Source organism: Hipposideros armiger, unplaced genomic scaffold (assembly GCF_001890085.2).
Source record: "Hipposideros armiger isolate ML-2016 unplaced genomic scaffold, ASM189008v1 scaffold_240, whole genome shotgun sequence".
Taxonomy (NCBI): Eukaryota; Metazoa; Chordata; class Mammalia; order Chiroptera; family Hipposideridae; genus Hipposideros; species Hipposideros armiger.
This window is the reverse complement of record NW_017731590.1, coordinates 574,016-589,986: the sequence shown is the minus strand read 5'-3', so window position 1 is coordinate 589,986 and position 15,971 is coordinate 574,016. Positions and strand designations below refer to the sequence as shown.

At 36.2% G+C, this 15,971-nt stretch overlaps 1 protein-coding gene across 1 annotated transcript in view; it reads left to right on the top strand.

The window, feature by feature from the left end:
• The window catches only part of PATJ (PATJ crumbs cell polarity complex component), a 351,381-nt gene that overhangs the window by 193,692 nt on the left and 141,718 nt on the right, over positions 1 to 15,971 (top strand). The window contains exon 28 of the mRNA XM_019655480.1: positions 12,653 to 12,744. Coding sequence (XP_019511025.1) covers positions 12,653 to 12,744 — 92 coding nt within the window. The remainder of the gene's footprint in view (positions 1 to 12,652; positions 12,745 to 15,971) is intronic.

Here is a 15,971-nt window from a genome sequence, read left to right as displayed (position 1 = left end):
ACGGCAGCCCAGCTCCAGGTCGAGCTGTTGTTCAGCATCTTAGCTGCAGAGGGCAGTGTCACTGGCCCTCATATGTGGGATCCGAACCGGGGCCTCTGGCGTCCCAAGCCAGTTCTTAACCATCGCGCCACTCGGCGGGCCCTAATTTTTTCTTAATGGAATCTTTTTATGCACAGAAATTCTTAGCTTTGATGAAATCTTATTTATTCCTTTTTTTTCTTTTATAGTTATTATCCTAGCTAAGAATCTTTGCCTATCTTCAGGTTGCAGCAGTATTGTCCTATTTTTTTTCTAAAAACTATATAGTTTTAGCTTTTATGTTTATTTGTATGATCCATCTTGAATTAATTTTTGTATGTGGTTTGAGATAGGGTTTGAGGTTTATTTTTGCCATGTAAGTATCCAGTTGTTCTGGCAATATTCATTAATAAGATTTTGCTCTCCCATTGAATTCCTTTGTACCTTTGCTAAAAAGCAAATGACCATATAACTGTGTGTCTATATTTGTACTTTCAATTCTCTTCTATTAATCTGTTTATCATTTATGTCATTACGATACTGCCTTGATTACCATAGCTTTATAGCAAATCTTGAATTCAAATTGTGCTAAGTCTTCATTTTGTTCTTGTTTTTCAAAATTGTGTTGGCTATTTTAGGTCCTTTGAGTTTTGCTATGACTCTTAGAAACCACTTGTAAATTTCTATTAAAAAAAAAACAAACCTGCTGGAATTTTGACTGAGATTGTATTCAATCTGTAGTTCAATTTAGGGAGGCTAGACATCTTAACAATATTAAGTCTTCCAAATTATGAACATGATGTCACTCCATTTAATTATTTATCTGCAGTGTTTCATAATTTTCAGTGTAGAACTTCTTCATTTTCAGTTAAGTGTATTCCTATGTATTTTATACTTTTCAGTGTTCTTATGAATGGAATTTTTATAATTTTATTCTTGTTTGTTGCTAGTATATAGGAATATAATTGATTTTCATATATTTGCATATTGACCTTGTTCTATAATCATGCTAAATTAACTATAAATTTTTATTTATAATAAGAACAAAAGTGATGTTATGAATTTATTTTTGTTCTTATCCTAAATAAAAATCCTTATTTAGCTCTTCTTAGTATGGATTTTTTTTCAAATGTTTGACTTTAAGTAATCAACTTGAAATTCAAAAGTAAATATGACAGAATAGAAAAATAAATATTATTATGATTTGTTGAAAACATTTATTTTTATAAAAGAAATGGTTTCTAATGCCAGATATATTTTTTATTGTTTATCCAATTTATTGGGGTAACTGGATACTTGTTAAACTATTTTCCTTGGATAAGTCCCTTAATCTTTTTAGTCATTTAAATGTAAAAGGGAAGAGGACTCAATATCTGTAAGAACTTTTAAAACTTAATGTTTTTGGTTCAGGATCTAAATTTTTTCCTTCTCAAACTTCAGCATGTAATTTAGCCTAAGGTATTTCTGATCCCTGTTCTGGGGAACAGAGCTGTAAATCCTTTCTCAAAATTTTTACCAAACAAATCTCTTTGGCTATGTAAGTTGTTCTCAGCCACGGTTGTATATCAGAATTGTAGGACAGCTTCACCTAAATAACAACCCTTCACCCCAGCTTACTAGATGAGAATCTGAAGGTGGAGCCTAAGTGTGCTTTTTAAAAATTACCTTGTTGATCTATTATATAAATCTAATCAGGAATCTAGATGTGAATTTTTGCTCTTGTCATACAAGGACGTTGACAAACTACCAAGTACCCCTGCAACCTTATTGTAGAAAATATAACCATTTGCTATTCAATTCAGATTACACACCAATTGCATGAAATAAAATGGTGTGCTCAGTGATGGAACCAGAAATTTTGACAACCAGTGCAAGTAGCATTGAATGTGTCCTTGATTCCACAAAGGGCAAAGAAAAGGTACTTACGTGGTTCATGGTACTTCCTGCCCCTGAACTTGAGTCTCTGTCTCCATCCATCTTTTCTAAATGCTAAGGGAGTGGGATTGACCTAGGCATAAGCCCTGCGCTTGGAAAAACGAGGACAGGAGACTAGGATGATTTCTCAGATGAAGGCTCAACATTTTGCACAATAATTAAATATTATAATTTTTTTTAAAAGATTTTATTGGGGAATTGGGGAAGGGGAACAGCCAAGTTGCTGCCCTTCAGTCTTAGATGTGGAGGGCACAGCTAGCTCAGCTTCAAGTCCAGTCGCCATCTAGCTGCCCGTCAGCAGCTTGCAGCCACTCAACTCAAGGTGCCGTGTTCAATCTTAGTTGTGGGTGGGCGTAGCCCACCATCCCATGCAGGAGTTGAACCGGCAACTTTGTTGTTAGGAGCAATTGCTGTCACCAGCTGAGCCATCCTGCCACCTCTTAGCAGCTCAGCTTGGGCGCAGCTCACTAGCCCATGTGGGAATCGAACCAGCGGCCCTGTTGCTCAGAGCTCACGCTCTTAACCAACTGAGCCACTTGGCCAGCCCTTAAATATTATAATTTAAAGTTGTTGTGACTCTGAATCTTATTACCCATCCGTATTTATGTTTCTGGCTATGATTCAAATGCATTAGGTTAGTAAATAGGTTTTAATTCTAATTGATTCCCTAACATACTGAACTGTCATAGGTCTTGCTTCTTATGGCTGTTTCTCTTGTTTTTTACTTATAGATTATACTTTTTTACAAATTTTTTAAAGTAGCATGTAATCATAAAAAATTCTAATTGTACAGGTAAAGGTAATAATATCCCCTCTTTTACCTTTGTAATAGCACTCTTCCAGAAGTTAACATCCTCTGTCAACATTTTTCCTATTTGTCTCATGCATAGACATATACATCTGTGCAAATACAGATTTTATAGTTGATGAACACAAACAGAATCATATTGTACATACCTTTTTTACTGAATGGTATATCATTTTTCATCTCAGTGCAAATAATACTAGAACATGCTGGTATACATGTCCTTGTGCAATTGTTTGAATAAATCTGTTGCATAATTTATATCAAATCATCTTTCTTTAATGTTATACAAGTATTCTGCCCCACTAACAGTATGTAAGAAAGGCTTTTCCCCCCAAATCTAGCAAACACTAGATAGTATCAGACCTTAGCCAATCTGACAAGTGTAATTTTATTTTTGTTTGTTTGTTTTTGTTTGTTTTATGGAAAGAATGTCTTCACACATGTATCATACATATAGACATCAGGAAATGACTGAGAAAATAATACTATATTCTGGTGAGGCAGATTTTTTAAAGTTGACCCTTGAATTGGATTTTTCACTGCTTTCACCACTGTGTAGAGTTTGGAGTGAGAACTGGGTGCTGGGGAATTATTTTGGAGGGGGAGGAAGGTGGTTGGGGATGGGATATAGTGGTTAGGATGGGAGCTAAATAAAGTAGCGGAGTCTCATGGCATCAAGTTGAACATATGTGTCCCATACCTATGTATTCCAGAGGTCCCATACCTGCTGGAAAGAAGCTTTGGGGTTGGGAGACTTGAGTTTGGATCTTGACTCGGCCACTACCTTCCACAGAACCCTTGCACAAGTAACTGCGTTTGTGAGCTTCAGTGTCCTCATTACAAAAGTACAGGAGCGCCTATTTAACCTACCTATCATGCTGAGAAGTGTGGCAGTGCTAGACTCAGTGTGAGTTATGCTTTAAAAGTTATCAAATGTACATGATGTAATCCTGCCTCTAGAGGACTGACTCACTGACAAGATAAATATTAAAAAAAAAAAGTAAAGAAAAGAAAAAACAGAAAAGAAAGAAAGAAAAACGGCGGTTGGAGGGAGGGGAGTTAAGGATGTTGATAGAATCCTTTAATGATTGATTGGGTTTGTGCCTATGTTTGTAGAAGTGGCAAAGAAAATATTTTGAGAGCAAGAAAAAAAATTCCAGTAACAGAGGCAATTGGAGTAGAGCTCTCATCAGATTGTTCCTATGAAAGAAACAAACATTAAGCGGGGCATTACTAATTTGGGGAATGCCTTAACTCATAGCATGTGCTGATGTTCTTGGGAGAAGGAATTCTAGGTCAGGTCACCTGTGTTCTATTTATTTATGTGACAAACAACATCATTAATAGAATTAAGCTGTAATGCCTCAGCTTCCTAGGAAAACATGATTCCCCTGCAATATTAATGAACTGTTAAGGAGTAGATTATACTTCTGCCTCCAGTTACTTATTCCTTCCTATGCCCTGCAGGTAATAGGAAATCATCAACAGGCACCTACTTCATCTGGTCAATGATCCAACCTATAGCAATTGAACCAACTTCCACAGAAACGCTGAAAATCATGTAAACCTATTTCTCTGCTCACTTCCTTGAAGTCAGTATTTTTCAAAATTGTCAGCACTTAGGATTCAAAGGAGTATCTTACTATTTGCCCACTATATCAAATTTAGAAAGATGTGAGCTACATATTACTATCACTTTGCCTTTAGAAGGTATTTCAATTTAATTAGTTTTGTTTGAGAGAAAATAAATTTTTCATGCTTAAGCCTTTTAAATGAATGTGTTCCTTTGGGAACATTGCACTGTACAAAAAAGAGATTAAATTGACATTGCCGAAGACCTCATTTTAGCACTGCATTTATTAAACTAAGTCCTTAAAACCCATCCTTTGTCCAAAGTATTAAGATATTGGAGCTTGATGTATATTATTTTGTTCTTTTTGAGAAAACATTAATATGGTAATCCATTCAGAAATATTTTTTTCATTCTAGTAAAAGTTCATGTTAGTTTTAGTCGTCTTCCCAGTGTCATCCCTGGCCTTGGGATTCCTTTCTTCCCTTCAGCTCTTCCAGTAATTTGGAAAGTGATGATCATTCTTCATGGAGATTGGGGCCCAAGATTTTTGGAAAGGGTAAATATTCAACAACGTCTTCTTTGAACAGGACCTGTTACCTCTATTCTCTGTTAGTCTGCTTCCCTGCCAACCCACCCCCACCTCCCACCCCGAAAGCTATACTGAAGTAACTGTAGTTCCTAGAAAGAGACCTGCATATAATACCTGCACCTCTTTTGATATGCTTTTCCCTAGTCCTGGTGCCCTTCCTGCTACTCACTTCCCCCTGTGCCTGCCAAGCTTCTGTCAACTCCTCAAGACCACCCCATCCATCTCAAGAAGAGACAGTCACTTCTTGCCTTATGCCTACATCCATCATATGACAGTGCAATGATTTGTTCCCAAGACTGTGTCACTTAGTAGAGTATCAGATGCTTGAGAGCAGGGACCAAATCTGACTGAATGAAGTAATTCCTACAAAGTGACTTTCAAAGAACCTGGTATCTAAAACATACATGGTAGCTATGGTGATGAAGGTGATGACACTTCCTATATCCTCATCACTTGTACAATGACTGTTGAATAAGAGAATAAATGGATGGATATCATACATATGTTATACTTCTAATGGAATACTTCTTAGTCTGGTTTCTAGTTTATGAGGCCCTGTTAATTAGATTTAAAATTCCATTGAATTAAAAATGTGTTACTTATCCTATGGCTTTTTATTCCCACCCCAGATAAATACCCTTAGGAATGTTTTCTAATTATTAACTGGAAAGGCTTTTGGACTCAAACAGATTTGGCTACAAATACTGGCTCTAAATATGTTATATTGGTCAAATTCCTTAAACTTACTAAGCCTCAATTTCTCTATCTGTATAATGAGTTAATAATGCACTCCTCTACTAATTTGTGTGAGATTTAAGTGAAATGATGTGTTTAAGTTGTGTGTGTGTGTGTGTGTGTGTGTGTGTGTGTGTGTGTGTGGTGTAATATGTGAGCCTTGTATGTCATCAGCATTTATTAAATGGTATTAATAAATACAATAACAAATAACAAAGTAGTTATAATATCAATATAGAAAAACAAACTGGAAATTACTTTAAATCCCAGCAGAGATAATATCATTTTTGACATTTAGTAGAGATACTCACAGAGCTTTCTTTAGATTCAGACAGAAACTTTTACATAAATGAAAATAATGTGATTAATAGACTACATATTTTGTCACTTTTTTTTATTAGTTTCAGGTGTACAGAATAATGCAACAGCTATCCTTTTCACCCCTCACAAAGTGACAACCCCCCTCCCCCATCCACTGCCCTCCCACCCCCGATATCATGCTTATCTATTACAATTCAATTGACTCCATTCCCACTCTCTACTCCACATCCCATGATTTTCTCACTTTTTTCACTCAATACTGTTACATTTTTATAGCAGTGGATCTAGAGCTGTGTCACCCTCATTCATTCACCTTTTAATGGCACAATTTTTATTTATTGATGTATGATGGCAAATATAATAAATCTTTTGTTGATGAATGTATAGTATTTCCTTTTTTTTCTATTATATGTATAACGACGATAGACATTTTGACACCCAGGTTTTCTGTTGTTCATTTATTTTGTTCTTTAGATTCCACAAATAAAAGTGAGATCACATGGTATTTGTCTTTATCTGACTTATTTTATTCTTTTTATGGCTGAGTAATAGTCCATTGTATATATGCACCACCGCTTCTTTATCCAGTCTTGTGTCGATGGACATTTGGGTTGCTTCCATATCTTGGCCATTGTAAATAGTGCTGCAGTAAACATAAAGGTTGACTCCCAGGTTTTTAATCATTTTAGGATAAATTCTTAGAAGTGGAATTTTTAGATTAAAGCTTAACCTATAAAATGATTCATCAAGTTATAAACACTTAGGATTTGTTCATTTATTTCCTGCATGTGTTGTACTCAATAAAAGTTTTTCATAGAAAAAAGTTAACCCATAGATTCTAATTCTTGAAATGTAAATTTTAAAATATATTTGAAAGTGAAGTAGGAAGAAGAACTCTCAGATTTCATTGTCAGCAATTCCAGTTACCTGAATTTCAACTCAGTTCTTTAATAAAATTGTTACTGTTCATAATAAGCCCTTCTACTTTAATAAAAGCATGATAAGAGGGGTATTGTTGAATATAATAAATTATAACTTGATATTCAAACCTCAGGCAAATCTGTTGCTTGAAATAACTTCTAATTTTTGTATAATTAATATTTCTAATATGAGCTTAAGTTAATTAAGTTTTACTTTCAATTTGATAGATTTTTGAATAGATTTAATTGAGCTGCTCTCCAGCATAAATTTATTCAGTTGAACTATGGAAAATTAAGAATAGTTGAACACCTATCTCTTTGTGATATATTTGAATAATTAATTTTATTAAAACAAATCTCATTAAAGACCTCTAAAGTGAAAGTTTATGTAGTATCACAAAAGGATTTACATCCATTTACTTTTGGTGAATCGTTGCTGGATTAACCTTAATTCTACTTCTTCTACAAACTGTAAAATATTGCAATTAAATGTTCCATCTCTAGTATCTGAATATAGACAGTTTACCTCAAATCAGGTTTGTGTGTGTGTGTGTATTTGACTACAGTAGCAGAAACCAACCCATGAGGGGAAAATAAATCACAATGAAAATCCATATCAATATGATTTATAAGTTTTACAAATACAAATGTTTTTCATTTGGGGCTATTGTCTTCAATATCTAGAGCTGCTATAATTTGCTCCTGAATAACATTTCATTGAACTGGAAATTCAGAACTTCAAAAAGATGAGCTAACTTACCCATGGTAAAATATTGGTGTCTTTCTGGTAGCAGGGATTGCGGAGCTGAGATAGAAGTTACTGACTATGTAGAGGATCTCAAAGGGCCCTTTTTGTCAGTAATCGGAAGAGGAAGCCAAACACAGATAAGAAAACCAGAATTGTGGGTCAAGCACATTGAAAGCTTCTTTGTACAGAAAGCCTTTTTTCTTGGTCTTTTTCTTCCTTTTTGAATGCCAGGGTAACTTAACTGTGTGTCTGAGAAAGCATAAGACTAGGAGATAGAAAGAGGTATGTCACTTGGATGTACAAATTAATATTTAGAATTAGGAGGGGCCTCAGATACTGTATTCATGGAGACTTTTCAGTGGCAAAGAACAGAAGCTAATTCAAGGTAATTTAACCAAAAAGGAGAATTTATTGTAATGGTACGGGTGTCCCTCCTGGTACCTGAAGATCAGGATACATGGTGCCTCAAGAACTGATAGCTTTTCCTGCCCCTTCATCCATGGGGCAGAATGTGGCCATCTCACAGAAGCTTGGAAAGGATGTAGAGAATCGTTACCTGCATCTCAGCCCCAATTTAACACCCCACCAAAAGAGAGAGTCTTAATTGTCCGAGCCTGTGTCGTATGTCCCCCATCTTCTGCCCTGAGTGGCATGCCAAGCAATACAAATGTGAATGTCCATTATTTTGGATGGTATTTGTGATGGGATGGTTTGAAGGACCATCCCTTGCAAAGAGAAGTGGTTGTGTGCTGGCAAAGATCCCTAAAGTCTCTACTTTGCCACCCCCCCACCCCCACCCCCATCCCCACCATCTGGCCTGGCTTTCTCATTTAATGATATGGAAATTGAGGTGGAATGGTATAAAATACTCTGTCCATAGTCATGGCTTAATGGAAGTGGGATAAAGACATATTTATCATCTACACTGGGTTACTTTTGAGAGGGAATGCTATTAATGCATAAACTGGACTATTCCAGAATAATTAGGCTATATGGTTACCCTTGAATGGAAGAGGTATAGAGCTCAGATTTTAAGATAATAAATTGATTTGTTTTCCTTTGGCTTGGGTCAGAAAAAAGTAAAATAATTGTCTATCTATGTATTTGTACAACGGAAAAAAGTGTAATAAGTGTATATTGTTGTTCAGGGTGCAGTTTGTTTGCACATAGAGCAAGGTGCAGTCTTGTTTTGCTTTGTTTCTCATTTTCTTTTTTTCTTGCTTTATTTCGTTTTCTGTTTTCCTCTTTTTTTTTTTGAAAGGAACAGTCCTATGGGGCTCTATATTGCATTTGGGACTTCAAAATCCTAGCAGTCAGTAATCAGGCATTTCTTCTGTGTGTGGTGGTGAAATGCTCGACTCTGACCTCTATCTCTCAAAACTCCAAGTACCATGGTTGTGACTAGCATCTTTGTGTTCTTGCTCAGACAATATTTAATAGAGATCTTCCTAAAGATGACCTTTAGACGTCTTCTGGTTTTTATGTGTACCATGCAGATGATGTGACCTCTCAGTGTGCTTTAAGATTTTAGGCATTTGCACTAAGAGCTAAGTCACCTTGGGCAAATTACTGAAGCTCTTGGAGTTCCAGTTTCATCATCTGCTCAAAATACATAACATCCCAGTTGTTCTGAGGTTTAGATGAGATACTGTGCATAAAGAGTTTAGCACAGTGTTTGGCACAGAGTGAGCACTCAATAAATGGCCACTATTACTGATTAGAATTAACCTGAAAGACTTCCAAGAGGTGTGGAATGCTTTTTTTTTCTTGCCTATGCTATAGTTAGACAATGTCCTACATCTGTTGTTTAAGGAATAGTCCTCTCAGAGTGACAGTCTAAATTTAATTATACATAAAATGCATGATATTCTTTCTAACTTCTTACCGAATTTTCTCTGGAGTGTATTTCCTTTACTGAAGAAAAAATATAAAAACTGCTTTTGTAGCTGGAAGCTATATACCTTTTACTTAAATTGTGAAATTGTTTCATATTAAATAAGATCTAAGAAAATACAAAAGAGAGCTTCCTCTCCTGAAAGTCAGAGGCTGCTAATATGTCATTTCTGAGGCCAGAAAAGAGGATTTGTCTTGGATTTTTTAATCCAGAGATCTGTATTTTCCTTTTAGATTTAATCCAGTTAAATCAGCCTTCCCTCTATCTTGAGTTTCTTGTTCTGTTCCCAGTTTTCCATTGAGTAGGAGAGTGTTCTCCAGAGGCCTCTGAGCATTGGCAGGGAACAGCTGCCTCAGCAGTAAACACCACAGTTGTTGGCACTGATAGAAACAGCAGCAAGCAAGTTGCTTTGCCCTTCGACTGCCAGAGCCTCTGAATACTCAGAAACGGCACCATGAAAGACATAACTTTAGATTGACTTGTAGGTAAATTAAAATTAACAACCTGCTTTCTTCTTTTGGGTTGTTATTTTTCTCTCTTAAAATAATAGTACCATGTATGCTGTTCTATCAAAATGGAGGATCGCAACTCAAAAGCAGGCATCTCCATAAACATGAAACAGCTCATTTTTTATATGCTCCAGCTTTTGCTTGTCAAAACAACATTTTTTTTAACCTGTATCACTGAAAGCTGGAGCCCACCTCAGAGAAGGTGTACTAGCAGTTGATTAATGGGAGTATCGTTCCATTCTGGACTCTGATTCATTTAGCACCACTGTGTGCAAGCTCCATATGACAAGTTGGGGACACTAAGAAGGGGACACTGATTCCTGCCCTCACGGAGTGTAACTCAGTTCAGCAAACGTCGTGGGCCTACCTGATGCTCACCACCTAACCGGGATCGACTTGACCATGTCAGATGGGGTGTGAGTGCAATAAAACAAATGTTTTTTAAACCTGCTGCCATAAAATTCAAAGACTGGGAGGTTTGCTAGGTGGAGATTTAGGAAAGACTCTGAAAGCAGAGGCCAGGCACAGTGGGGAAGACATTTGCGAATAATTACCCGAATGCCAGGCATTGAATCAAGCATATTCCACGCATTGTCTCATTTCAAAATTGTGACTTAAAGACCCTTATTTGTAGGTCATTATAAATTAAAGAGCTTGAAAAATTTGGTGAGCAAGAAAAGTGATCATGCTAGACATACTATTGTGTAACTAGGCTTTGCACTTTTAATACATTTTGGACATTTCCTGTATCACTGTGTGTGTTTTCACTTTACTCTTAATGACCCCTGACTTATTTAACCATGTTCCTTATAATTAAGTTAGGTAAGAAGATAGAAACATAAGGAAAAAAAACTTAAAAAGGAACAAAATAAAACCATGAAAGCTTTAGGAGGAAATAGTGCTTTAAAAAAGATTTTATTTTTTTAGAGCAGCAAAATTGACAGGAAGGTACAGAGATTTCCCATATCCCCTCCTTCCCCGCACATGCACAGCCTTCCCCATTATCACCATCCCCCACCAGAGTGGTGCATTTGTTGGAACTGATGAACCTACATTGACACATATAATTACCCAAAGTTCATAGTTTACATTAGGATTCATTCTTGCTCTTGTACATTGTATAGGTTTGGACAAATGTATAATGGCACATATCCATCAGTGTAGTATCTTACAGAGGGTAGGCACATTTTTAAACACATTATATTAAAAAGGCAGACACCTTAACAGAAAACATAGGAGTTTTGAATACATAAAAATTTAAAAATCCTTTGAATATCAAGATTACTATAAATACATTTTAAAGGCATTATCTCATTTAATTCTCACAAAAGTTTTATGAAGTAGGTTGTTAGGTTCCTTTTAAAGAAGAGGAAACTGAGGCCCAGAGAAATGACATTGTGAAGATCAACAGATTTGTGGGAGATTGATTATCTTGGTGAAGAACAAAAGCTGATAGAATGAGAGGCATAGTGAGGAGGTAGTTCGAGCTTAGCCTTTCCAGTAGCCTTTGATATGAATCCCAGCTTTACCACTTCAAGGTAATGGATGAGCTTCATTTTAGACAGTTAAAAATATTATATTTTAATATTGTACTTTGAAGTGTTCATTTCCATACACTTTCTCATTGTAACTGTTGTGACAAAATGATACCTTTTTCAGGAGTGTCTTCAAATGAGAAATTTCAGAGACATCAAGGACAGACAAATTAGATGCTAATTACAAAGAACATAAATTCCTTTTTACGATCATATAGTGTGACACACACATCCCTTAAATAGTAGAAATTATCAAGGTCTTAGTTAAATAGGGACAGTATGGTATAGATGATTAACTACTTATTAAATAAAGAAGAGGACAAAAGCCAAAACTGTGGGAGCTATTATCAATTGGATGAAATAAAATATTGATTGTAACTATCATCATAGTTTATCAGTGGGAAAATATGGAGTGAAGAAATTTAGAATGTAAATGTTTTTAGACCATATTTAAGTGAATTCAATCAAGTTAAAAGTCCCACCCCATCTTGGATAAGAGCAGATGGCTTATTGATTATGAACAATAAAATGTTGCTGTGCAATTGATCTAAAATTTGACTTAAAATAGGGATATAAGATTTACCTCCTCTGTAATAACAAATTTTATGCTATCTAATAACTTTGAGATGTTTACAGAATCATGTTTAATGGGCCCTCCAGAGTCCTGGTAAATACCACAGTTTGGTCTGTTTTCTACATTTTTTTAGGAATCTGGAAAAGCTGTAGGAAATGAAATATATATCATAAACTTTTTTCATAACTTTTTGTTCAACTACTGCTCTCTTCAAGGTTTGCAAAAAGGTCAAGGATGGTGTGTTTTTTATTAACTGCATTCAAAACTGAACTTAAGAGATTTTAATAGCTGTTTAGAATTAGTGTTCAAATCCATACTACACAGAATATTAAGATTTTTAGGCTTAAAGAGTCCCACATGTAGCCTCTTAAAAATGGACTTCATTGTTTAACTCCAAGTATATACATGTATGCTTGTGTACATGTATAAATGTATACATATATATTTATGCAAAATATACTTACAAGTGCATTTTATTTTTTTTCTCAAACAGATAAACAATCAGATCCTGTATGGAAGAAGTCACCAAAATGCATCTGCGATTATTAAGACTGCACCATCAAAGGTCAAGCTGGTTTTCATCAGGTAAGATAGATGCACATGGTTTTCTAAAATCTAAGATCTCTTCTGGAGATGTTATTTATGTAAGCCTATTTTATCTTTGGTTTTTCTAACAACATCCCTGTATTCTAAACATGCATTTCCTCTTGTAACTGTCACTTTAAATATAGATTGTTTTGATTATGAGGCTTTCTTGTTATTTATGTTTCATATGATAGCATTGGTAGTTGAGGCTAGTACTCATTTTTCTATTTTTAAAAATTCTTCCCTTCCTGGATCTGATTATCCTCCATAAATATAATAGAGCCTTTTAGCTTCTCCTTTTTCTGTCACCATCATTTAGTACATTTGCTGACTCATTAATGCCTTCACCAAAGAAAAAGCAGGAAAGCAGAACACAGGGAAATTTTAGGAGCTTCATATTAAGAGTGCTGGTGAGAAATCCAGAGGGGAGGAGATATGAGCTCTGCTGTCTAGAGTCATGCGGTGTGTTTGGGATTCCACATTGCCCTGTGCCTCACTCGCTGGCTGGCTGAGCTCTTTTTGGCATAAGTGAATCAGAACTCGGAGCCCTCGCTGGTGGTAGCCATCATTGCCTCATCAGCAATGGAATGAGGTTTGACTTCCTGTTATTGGACTGAAATGACAGGTAAATCTGAAATATTTTTAGGTGACGTCACTACACTTGTATGTTAACTGTTGCTCTGTTTCTTTTCCTCCTGTGCCTCAGTTATCATTTGTAAAATGGGGATAATAAAGCTCCTACCTCATTGTGATATTTCAAAAATTTGAAATGTTCAATACAGTGTCTAGCATAGAGTAAAGGCTGAAAGAGCGTTAGCAGGTATTTTATGGTGGTGATTATTATTATTATTCCCCTTTCATTAGTTATCTATCAGTAAGATCTATCCAATCTCAGGGCACCCCCAGGATTAAGGGGTAGTTTTATTCCCAGACATGGGCACTATTGTACCTGATTGAAGTATCCCTTCTTATGCCATCACTTCGGCCTCGAGAGATTGCTACTTTGCTCCTAAAGAAATCCTACACTGGTGATCTTTTCTCTACCCAGTTGCACTTGCTGGCCTTCCAGTTTTTCCTCTTGTTTCCAGAGGTAGAAACCTTCCTCCTTCTTGGATGTCTTCGTGTGTTAAGACAACCTACTCTGGCTTACTCACCTAGAAGTCCTCTGTTAGGCACCAATCTCTTTTTTGGATTTCTTTGCCCTTCCTGTTACCAGAGGTTACAAAATTAGACTTAGATGATGAAAACTTAGAGACTTAAGGGAAGGTCAGCCACTCAAGAGTTTAAGATATCCATCAAGAGAAGTCCATACAAGCAAGCAGTTCAAACCATTTAGGTGTGAAAACTGTATAAAGTTGTGTGAAGGTTTCATGAGAAGACTTGTATAGCACTCAACGGTGTCTGCACATCTGGATACGCTCAGCATGTGGTGGTGAATGCTGCAAGTGCTGTTACTAACGTTACTGTTGCTTCTTTAGCATTTGTGAGCCTTTATTACCCATACCAAGTCATCCCATGATAAAGAAAGCAAAAAGAAAATTTAATAGGGTCCAAAGGAAATCATGTAATGCAATTAAGTAGTTGGAAAATACAACCCTCCTCCTTTGAGAAGGAAAGGTTAAATGACCGGAATTTATTTAGGATACAAAAGAGAAAGCTGAGTAGAATTTCAGTAATAATAATAAAGCACCATTAATTTAGTGTCTGATGATTTTAATTTTGATTATTCTGAAGGGACCAAAATTAAGGAAAGAATTTGTTCAATAAATTAATGGTGTAATCATGATTGACGATGCTGCTGAACACTTATTTGCTGGACGTGTACATTCAAAATATGTTATCTAATTATGAACATTTCTCGCATGGTCATTAAATTATACCTGGCACATAGTAGGCATTCAGAAAGCTTTACTGAATAAAATTTTTTCAGCTTCTAATAAGCAGTTCTAAATTATTTGTTCTCCAAAGGTAACAATCATAGTAAGTTAGTTTGACTTATTTTGTGGATTTAAAAATACTTATAGATACATAACTCATTATTTTACAAAATCACTTATAAGTCCCTTTCCCCACTACTTTCTCAAATAATCTAAGTTAGGAAGACTGTCTATATTTTCTTATATAGGGAGAAAACATATGTAGTCGTAATTCTAAACAATCTATTGATTGTCATATCCACTTTTAGACTGTGTAATGGAAAATGAGCTTAAATAGAACCAAGAGATAAGTATGCATTGCTGATAACCTTTTGTTTGATTCAGTAGATCTGGTAATCTCTGTGCCTATCTTTTATCAATTAATGCTTCAGTTTCCATAAGGGAAGGAACTATTCATCTTACTGAGAACTCTTATCTAAAGTAATGAATTCTTTTCTAAAGCAAGACTGAACTATAAGGCTTTATAAGTGACTAAAAGAAGAAATTCTGAATTCACCTTGCTGGGTTTGAAACTGGGTTTAATACTCCGGCTATGTGAGCCTAGTCAGTTTCCTGATCTATGAAATGAGGATGCTGCAACTATCTCATAATTGTCTAATGTAGTAATACATGCAAACACATTGCCTGGCAATATGGGCTCAACAATGTTCACTGCTATAGTGATAATGATGATGATGACGATAATGATGATGATGATGATGAAAGAAAAAGGTGGGAAGAAGGAGAGGAAGGAGGCAAAAGAAAAAAAAAGTACTGGAGAAGAGAAGAGGAGGAAAAAGAATTACTCCTTCATATATGCCTTGTCTAATTCCAGAATCTTGAATGTTTTTTTTTAAAGTGAAGCATATTCACAGTTTAAGAATGTTTTTATTGGGCCGGCCAAGTGGCGTGTTGGTTAAGAGCTGGCTTGGGACGCCAGCTCTGAGCAGCAGAGCCCCAATTCAGATCCCACATGAGGGCCAGTGACACTGCCCTCCACAGCTAAGATGGTGAACAACAGCTCAACCTGGAGCTGGGCTGCCGTGAGTCGCCGGCGACAGCGTAGGCTGCAGCCCCTGCTGCAGTGGGCTGCCATGAGCTACCATGTGTAGCCAGCAGCCAGCGTGAGTGGCTGGCAGCTGGTGTGAGCTGCCAAGAGCCGCTGTGAGCAGACATACAGAGGCGGGCGACCGATCTGCCTAATCCGGGAAGAGCGCAATGATAATACCACCATGGGCCAGTGAAGCAACATCCTCCACAACTAGACTGAAGAACAAAAGGACAGCAACTTGTCTGTTCCCCTTCCCCCAA